At 50.0% G+C, this 9,451-nt stretch overlaps 1 protein-coding gene across 1 annotated transcript in view; it reads right to left on the bottom strand.

Moving 5' to 3' along the window:
- PRICKLE2 (prickle planar cell polarity protein 2) overlaps positions 1-9,451 on the bottom strand; it is a 317,482-nt gene that overhangs the window by 5,906 nt on the left and 302,125 nt on the right. The window contains exon 9 of the mRNA XM_023754050.1: positions 2-183. Coding sequence (XP_023609818.1) covers positions 2-183 — 182 coding nt within the window. The remainder of the gene's footprint in view (position 1; positions 184-9,451) is intronic.

Here is a 9,451-nt window from a genome sequence, read left to right as displayed (position 1 = left end):
CCTGGTACTGCTGCCGCGACAGCAAGCTGCGCACGACTCGGCGCTGCGGAACTGCACCGGACGAGTTGAGGGTGCCCATGGTGCTCAGCTTCTCCGACACGTTCATGCCCCGAGTCCTTGCTGAGGTCGGGCATGGAGAACGCGACAGGTGCTCCTGCGCTTGGCGCGCGTCCGCGGAGAGGCCTGCGGGGAGAGGACAGGGCCCTGGAGGTTAATACGGGCGGGAAAGGGGGCCACGGTGGCTGGGGGGCATCTGAGTGCTCATCACTCAGGGTCGCTGCGTGTGGCCGTGCAGAGGACACCTCTGTGCCGGGAAAGGGCGCAGGAGGGCTCTCCCCACCGCCGCGGGCAGTGCCCACCTAGGGGCCCCGGCGGAGATGCATCCGCAGACACGCTTGACCCGTTAATTTCCTGCAGAGGCTCATCAAAGCTACCAGGAGCCCCTTGGGCATCTGGTGTGCGCTGCTGCTCCGTTTAGAATTTCACTCTCCACAGCGCTCCCAGGGCCTGTGTGAGTCCAGTGGTCAGACAGCACCGAGGGCGGGTATTTTGGCCCAGGAACCTTTAGAGGCGGGCCATGCCCACGAACTTCCTGGCAAAACTGAGCCTGGACTCTAGTTCCATGATGCTGGGCCAGCTCAGTCCCCTGCCAGCTTCCAGCAGTTCCCTCATCTGCCTGATGTCCCTCACATGTCTTGAAAACGAACGCCCCCCTGGGTGTAGACAGAGGGACATGCACTTCCCCAGACTGTTTGGTAAATGAGTGCTCCAGGTTCTAAAAGCCCGCTCCCGAAACCTGAAGATGTGAGTGGGACTCAGGGACAGTCCTTCCCCCCGGAAGGCACTTTTAAAACAAAGCAGTGACCTTCACGCTCTCTAACAGCAGGGGCGCCTAGCAGTGGACCTGCATCCCCTAAGTGCTGTCGCTGGTAGTACTGACATAAAAACCATTTTGAAGGTCATGGGAGATTCCTGACTTCAGTCACTTCCATTCTGCCCATCATAAAGCAGCAATCTAAAGAGAAACTTAAGAATGGACCAGGTGGCAAAATCCCATCATTTCTCACTCATTATCTATCTATCTATCTATCTATCTATCTATCTATCAATCATCTATCTATCTATTAACTTCAGAGAGGGAGAGATAGAAACATCAATGCTGAGAGGGAATCATTGATCGGCTGCCTCCTGCATGCTCCCTACTGGGGAGCCCACAACCTGGGCATGTGCTCTGACCAGGAATCGAACCGTGACCTCCTGGTTCATAGATTGATGCTCAACCATTGAGCAACACTGGCTGGGCTCATTATCTATCTATTGAAAGGATCAGCAATTATGCCTTTTCTGGACGCAGACAACATGTCTTTGGATTGCTAAGGCCCATTATGACCCTACCATGATTACTCCTCCTCATTTACTGGGGCCAACAACTTGCTTCTGCTCCCCTCATAAATGAATATTATGAGCACTTTGAAAAACTTCTTATCAATATCTACTAATGCTAAATGCGCACTTGCACACACATACACAGAGATTGTGAAAAGGCTGCTTTGAATGTGTCCTTTTTTATGGACTTACTCATTTCTGTTGGGTATATGAGATTCTATGACTTTCCATCATGACTTCTAATTATATACACAATAGAAATCCATTCATGGGTCCAAAAAGTGCACAAGGGTATTCAGAGAAGCTTTCTTTAGAAGAGCCTGGAACAAGAAACAACTCAATTTTTCATTAGCAGGAAAAGGATAAATAAATTGTGGTACTTTCTAGCCTTCCCACTAAAAGGGGCTAGGACTCTGGAGAAATGGCCAATTCTAGGACAGGAGAAGGGAAGGGAAGAGATGAGTCTGGAACATCATGTTATGCCAAACAGTAAGGAAGTGTTAGAGATAAAAAGTGATGGGAGTTTGTCAGGACACAGGGCCAACTTCAAGGGTTGCCACTAGCCAAAGCTGAGCAACTTGAACATTATAACATTTAAAACAGTAATGACTTATAAACCACTGAACAAACAGGAACACATGAGTCCACACTGACAACAGATAAAAGCATCAATAAAGAAAAGGGGGAAGGAGTGGGCTCTTGTATACAGAACGCTCTGAGGGAGTGCAGACAGGAGTGCTGGGTTTGTAACCATCCCCTGTAAAGACTGGTTCATGCAACAGAAAGTATGCTACGTTTTAGGGGTGAATTTGATGGGGGTGGCAAATTATTTCCGTGTTAGTAAGTGTCTCCCCCCATATTGCTTATTACCTGTAAGGGGAACTTTAGTAACTGTGCAGTGGAGATCAAACTTAACATCACTGACGAGGTGCAACTGGACTTCATATGCCTCTAAATAGGATGTTCTGAGAGGCACACACTATGACTGACGCAGTGTTCCAGTCAAGAATACATATCCTGGCCCTGACCGGTTTGGCTCAGTGGATAGAGCGTCACCCTGCGGACTGAAAGGTCCCAGGTTCTATTCCGGTCAAGGGCATGTACCTTGGTTGCGGGCACATCCCCAGTAGGAGGTGTGCAGGAGGCGGCTGATCGATGTTTCTCTCTCATCGATGTTTCTAACTCTCTATCCCTCTCCCTTCCTCTCTGTAAAAAAATCAATAAAATATATTACAAAAAAAAAGAATACATATCCTGGATGAATTCAGAAGTATGATTAGACAAACATCCAAAGGAGGAATGTTCTATTAAGAAGAAAATAGATTGTATTCTTTACAAAATTCAGTATTAGCAAGACTAAGAAAGGTTTTCTAGACCAAAGGATACTAAGGAACCATGGCAGACACTGCCTGAGCCTGGACTGGAAACTGTTCTGCAGCAAAGATATATGCTATAAAGGATGACTGCTGATCAACTGACAAAAACTGGGACATGGGCAATGATAAGTGTATTGTGGTACACTGATTGTGGTTAGTGGATAGTTATGATACTGTTGGAGACGATCCTTATTCTTGGGAAATTCACGTGGAAGTCACAGTGGCAAATGGCCAAGGTGAATGCAACTTGCTCTCAAACAGTCCAAAAATAAATTGCGTGTGGGCAAGAGAGAGAAAATGATTTTTAAAATGGGGTAAAATATTAACAGTAGGTGACTCTAGGTAAAGAACATACTGTGTCTATTATTTGTTCAATTTCTGCAACTTTTTACTAAGTTCAAAATTATCTATGTATATATATAAAAGCCAAGCAACCTGAACAACCAGAATGACTGGTCACTATGACATGCACTGAGGCCAGCCAACTGGCCCTATTGGGAGCAGGGAAAGCCGGCCAACCTCCCACAGCCCCTTCCCCCGGCCAGCCCGGTCCCGATTGGGGCAGGTGGTCGGACCCCACCTGTGCACGAATTCGTGCTTCGGGCCTCTAGCTTCTTTAAAATTGCGGTATATTTATGTGACACAGTGGTTTTCAATTCCAGGGGAAATTACGGGGCTTGGGAGGTGCTACTGGCCCCTAGTGGGTAGACGCTAGAGAGATGCTGCTAAATACCCTACACTGCACAGGGTAGTCCCCACAAGAAAGAATTATCCAGCTCACAATGTCAGTAATGCCACAGCTGAGAAACCATGACACTAGGGGATACTACACATCAATCGAATGAATGACTACACCCACCAATATTGATGAATCCCACAGGAATTGAGACAAAAAAAGAGAACACAGTGTATGATTCCATTTATATGAAATCCAAGATCAGGCTAAGGCTATCTATGGTGACAGAGGTCATAATAGTGGGGGGTGAGGAATAAGGGGAACCCCAAGGGCACTGAAAATGTTCTGTATCTAGATCTGGGTGGTGGTTATAAAAGGACAGGCATATGTAAAATTTTTTGAGGTGTAATTTTAACACTTGTTCGCTTTACCTTATGTAAGTTATACTTAAAGCAATGCTCTCATTAAAGAGCCAAATTTAAATGTCGGATATGTCTGTTAAGAAAGTATCATGGCTCAGCCAGTGTGGCTCAGTGGTTGAGTGTCAACCCAGGAACCAGGAGGTCACGGTTCCATTCCTGGTTAGAGCACATGCCCGGGTTGCAGGCTCAATCACCCAGTAGGGGGCAAGCAGGAGGCAGCTGATCCAAGTTTCTCTCTCATCATTGGTGTTTCTATCTCTCTGTCTGAAATCAATAACATATTAAAACAAGAAAGTATTCTGACAAACACACCGTCCAGTCATCCATCTATTTTTTATTTCATTACTGGGGTAACTGTCAGGCAAGAGGAGTTGAGTCCGCCAACTCCTGCTTCCCCAGCTGCTTAGCTCTGACGTACACGTCACCATCGCTCCCAGAACCTTCCCCATCTGAAGGCGGAGAGAAGAGGTAGAAACCTGAGATGATAATGAGTCCTGTGAGTGGATCAACTTCAGTAAGGAGAGAAAATCTTCAAAGATCGCATGTAGGAGCAAAAGCTATACAGGCAGGCGCACTGATCTTTGCGCAGCTGTCTACTCACGCTCTGGCGTGGAATTAGGCTCAGCATTAACAATCTAGCAAATACTACACATTCCCAGACATGCTGTTCTCCTGAACCCGTCTTCTATACACTCTGAAGTCAAGCACTTGTGAGAACGTCCTGCGGCTGCAGAGATTCAGGTCTCACTGAGGAGGTAACAGTGGAGACAGGCAGTGTCAGTTCCCCTGGAGGGTGCTGCCCTCCCCTCTACGGGCCTGTGTCCTGGGACTTGAGGATGCCCTTAGCCCACCCACTCTGGAAGAACAGGGGGCCCGCCAAAACCGGTTTGGCTCAGTGGATAGAGCGTCGGCCTGCGGACTGAAAGGTCCCAGGTTTGATTCCGGTCAAGGGCATGTACCTGGGTTGCGGGCACATCCCCAGTGGGAGATGTGCAGGAGGCGGCTGATCGATGTTTCTCTCCCATCGATGTTTCTAACTATCTATCTCTCTCCCTTCCTCTCTGTAAAAAATCAATAAAATATATTAAAAAAAATAAAATAAAAAGTAAGCACACAAGAGCTTAAATATCTATAGGAGTATTGCACCTTTAAAAAAAAAAAAAAGAACAGGGGGCCCGTGTGCAAGGCCAGGGCCCACTCAGTGTTACCTATACCTAAGCTCTTCCCCCAGCGGTTGTGTGGTGGGATTGGAAATGCTACCTGCTCTGTCTGTTCTCATTTATTAACTCAGAACTTTTTCCAGGGGCTTCTTGCACGCAGGGCATGAATAAAATGGCCGATAGACGAGCAATAATTGTGTACTTGCTTCTCAACAGGGTGGCTCTGTGGCAAAACCCAGAGTCCTTATGCGGAACGAGGGCCTCTGTCGCTCCACAACCACTGGCTAAACGGTGCTCCTCGTCCCCCCTGTTCAGCCTCACACTCTCCCTCCTCCTCCAGCGCACCTGCAAGCCCACCCCAGCCCCTTTGGAAAACTCTCCCTTTTGCAAAGCTGACTTCCTCTAATCAGGGGCCTCAGGTAAATGTCACCTCTTCCATGGTGCCTGCCGAGCTCGCTCTTTCTAAAGTAGTGAGGTTGTTCCCCACCACCCAGTCTCGCTGCAGTACCTGACCCTTCGGAAGGCCCCCGTCCTGACTTATTTTCCTCAGTGTGTGTGTATGTCTGTAGCTGGATGAATGCCCGTGGGAAAGGGGTCGTTTTCTCTTGCTCACTGCACTCTCCTGGCAGCAGCACTGACTGGCAGCACACTGGTGCTCAGGAAATATTTGTGGAGTTGAGATCAATGACTCCTCACACTACCCACCGCCAGGAAGAAGCCACCACCCCCTGACCTGGCGTGGACCAGTCCTACAGAGCAACCGATTGTGATTCAGATGGTGGGACACCAACCGAGATGAACAAAACACCACCGCCACACCTGCCAATCTCACTGTCGCCGGCGGTTCATCGCACGGCCCACCGTCTGGGGCTTCTCCAATTTTAAAGTTGAAGAACACGTGATTTATAATTAGCTCCTCCATCTACAAAAAATGTTTTGTCTCAGTAATCAAAGCTCTGGAGCTCTGTTTAAGTGAGCAGGTGCCACGGCCCCAAGATGGAACTGTAGTATCACAGTTCACCCCTCACTTTGCTAAACACCCCTTCCTCTCTCTCTCTGAGCACAAGTGGAGAGAGAGCCACTTCCTGGCTGGGTGACTCGGGCAGCTTTTGAACCTCTTGAGATGCATCTGCAAAATGGGTACAACAGCAGCATCGGAGATTGAGAACTGTCGTGGTTATTAGATGAGGAGATATGGACCTTTCCTTTTTGAGACCCATCACAGCTGTAATGTATTTGTACAGTTTTTATTTCCTTTCTGTCTACTTGGCTAGTCCATAAGCCGCAAGGGGGCAGAGGCTGGCTCCTGCTTGCTAGCCCCCATTCCTGGATTCACTATGAAGGAAGGAAGTGTGAAGGGCTTAAAGTCCTCAGTAAAAGACAGCATGTTCCAAGAATTTTACACCAAATACTTGATGAATGCACGATGACAGGGATGAATGAATCTGAGAAACACGACCCACACATGGCAATGTTCACCACGGATGAACCACTGTTAAAATAATTTGTGCCTCCAAACTGCAGTCGGGGATTATTTCTCTACCCAGATGAAACTCAACTCTTCATTCCATTTGTCAAAACGCTGCAAATCAATAGAGTCCAACCGAATGGGGCTCCCAAATGCCACTCTGCGATCCTGTAATGAATGCACATTTCTTTCCCCGCTGCCTGAGCGACGATGGGTGTGTGCGAGCGTGTACTAGTATGTGTGCAGGAGCACAGGGTTGGCGGGGACGTGGAGACTGCAAACCCCGTTCTCCAGAGAGCTCTGGCTGCAGCCCACAGTCTGACCGCCTTACCGGGGTTCCCGCAGAAGATCCCCCGGCAACATGAGCACAGATGCCAGGTCGCTCTCCTCTGTCCTATTAGTAGACAAAAGGCTTTTTTTCTCTCCAAATAATGCCAGGCTTTGTGCGAGGTGCTAGATGGAGACTGTGGAGGGAAGGCCTAGATTTGATTCATCCTCATCCCAGGGGTCAGTGTGGCCAAAAGGTACACAAATGTCCAGACACCCGTAGAGGCCACAGGCCTCGGCCAACAAGGAGAGGTCAGTATTGCACTCAGCCTGTGACTCTGTGGTTAAACTGTCAGCAGCCAGGGCGCTGTAGCAACAGCAGATTTCGGCCCAACAGTGTCCCCGCCCTGCACACAGGTCTCACAGAAGCCAGGACAGCAAGGAAAATCCAGGTTTCAAAGGATGCTGTGGTCTGAGGGAAGGGAAAGGCAATCTGTGCCGTGTCCCCTCCGGCCGTTTGTTCTAAGAGCAGAAGCCAGGAGCTCAAGGCTAGAGAGAAGAACGCACGGACTTAAAGGTACACCTTCTGTTTCTTATTTATTTATTCCACTCCCACTCCTCCAAAAACATCAAGAACAAAAAAACAACTGGCATAGGAAGCCGGAGCTGATTTTCTGTCACCTTAAAAGACACACTCACATTTCTGTGTCGTAAGAGAAATGGTACCTGCTTACCTCTGTCCTCTAGACATTAACCACTCACGCTGAGGAGTCCGCTCCTTCCACTAAGGGTTCCCTATGGGACTTTGTTTTTTTGGGGGCTGAAGTGGAGAGTGGATAAACAGGAACTGTTCAGAACAGGGTATTGAGAAATATGGCTCAGGGGTCAAGTCCAGCTCCTTAATTGTCTTTGTAAATAAAGTTTTATTGGGACACAACTAAACTACATCCATTCATTTGCACACTGCCTGTGGCTGCCTCCCTGATACAGCGCCGAAGTGAGTAGCTGTGACCGAGACCATCTGAGCTGCAAAGTGTCAGATATTTGCCATCTGGTCCCTTCTAGGAACAGCCAACCTCTGGTTTAGAACAGGAATGTCTATGAAGCGTGGGCATCCCCAGAGCCGTGACCTCCATGCTGTGGGAGTGTCCCAGGCCAACCCAAACATGCCTTTGAGGGACTAGCTTTCTTAAGTGTGTGGGGGCACTTTGATCAAGTCCCTTGGGATCCTTTTTCCAATTAAGTCAATTGATACGATCAGCACCCTGAATTCCAAATTGGCAACAGCTGGAGAGCAGCTGTCATCTGGGCAGTGGAGTTTAACCATCACATGTTCTTCGGTGACAGGGCATGGAATCGTTCAAACTGAGTATGACAGGGAAGGCTGGGGGTGGGGGTGGAAAGAGAAGGAGGGAGAAGGAAAGGAAGGGGGCGACTGTGACCACACGCTAATCCCTTGCTACTCAAAGTGAGGCCTGTGGACCAGCACAGTGACATCTTGCAGGATCCGAATCTGTGTTTGCACCACCCTGGGGGCGCAGTGCCCTTGGGGCTGGAGGAACCTGTGCTGATCACAGAGCTTCGAGGAAAATGTCCTTGGAGACTAAGGGTGCTTCTGCTCCGGGAGACCACAGCCTCATACCCTCAGACACTAACTCAGGTCTCTCAGCCTCAGCACCACTGGCATCGGGACAGGATAATTCTCTGTGGGGCTGCCCTCGGCTGTGTAGGATGCTTGGCATCCCTGGCCTCACCCACTTGTCATAGTAACACGCTCTGTAGTTGTGATAACTCAACTGTCCTGGGGCATTGCCAAATGTCCTTGGGGGGCAAGAGCCACCAATGAGCAGATCGACGCTGGGGCCACTGGTGAGCCGGGCTGAGTGCTGTGCCCCACCCCATCCCGCAAACACCACCTGGCCTAATCCGGACAGGGCGGGCTCGCCTCTCTAGGGAAGGATGAGCGTGCTCCACTGTTGGGGGGGCTGTGTCTCCAAAATCGGGGGTTTTCTCCTCAACTCCCCTACAAACCCACCCACAGCCTGCTCTCCCCTCGGTGAGCTTGGAGAGCTCCCTGGTGGAGGCCTGTGCCGCCTGACTTCCCTGCCACAGCGGAGCTTTAAGTCTCTAGCCCTGGATGCATCTTCCCTACTTCCCTGCTCTAGTGTCCAGCCTGCCCAGGGTCCCGTGTGACCATGTGGTCGTACATGTAGTCACACGTCTGCCCTCTGCTCCTGTGGTCCCAGGAAGAGCGCTGGCAGCAGCTTCCTTCAGTCAGCGGCCTCTGGGAGGGCTGGGAGGGCTGGGGAGTGTGGGTGCTTCTGCTTCAGCCCCACCCCCAGACTCCGCCCGCCTCTCCCCTCCCCGCCCCCCCACTCTGGCTCAGGGGAGGATTTCCCTGCCCTCCGCCCCCCTCCCCCTTCCCCACTGCAGGAGACCTGCCCAAACTGAAGATCAGAGTTTTCGCAAGGAGCCGGTTCCTAGGGCCATGGCTGATTCTGGGTTCCCCACCCTAAGGCGTTGTGTTCTAGCAGCATTCGGTCTAGGGACTCGCCTTTAAACCAGGACTAAAATCGCTTCTCTACTGACCCCGTACATTCTCCAGGACGAACCTGGTCGAGGCCAAAACTCGGATCTGTCTGGCGGTCTCCCACCTTCTATCACGGAATTGCTCATTCCATCAACTTCCTGGCACA

Source organism: Myotis lucifugus, unplaced genomic scaffold (assembly GCF_000147115.1).
Source record: "Myotis lucifugus unplaced genomic scaffold, Myoluc2.0 scaffold_55, whole genome shotgun sequence".
In the NCBI taxonomy this organism is placed as follows: domain Eukaryota; kingdom Metazoa; phylum Chordata; class Mammalia; order Chiroptera; family Vespertilionidae; genus Myotis; species Myotis lucifugus.
The sequence above is the reverse complement of the archived record's forward strand: the minus strand, read 5'-3'. Positions and strand labels throughout refer to the sequence as shown.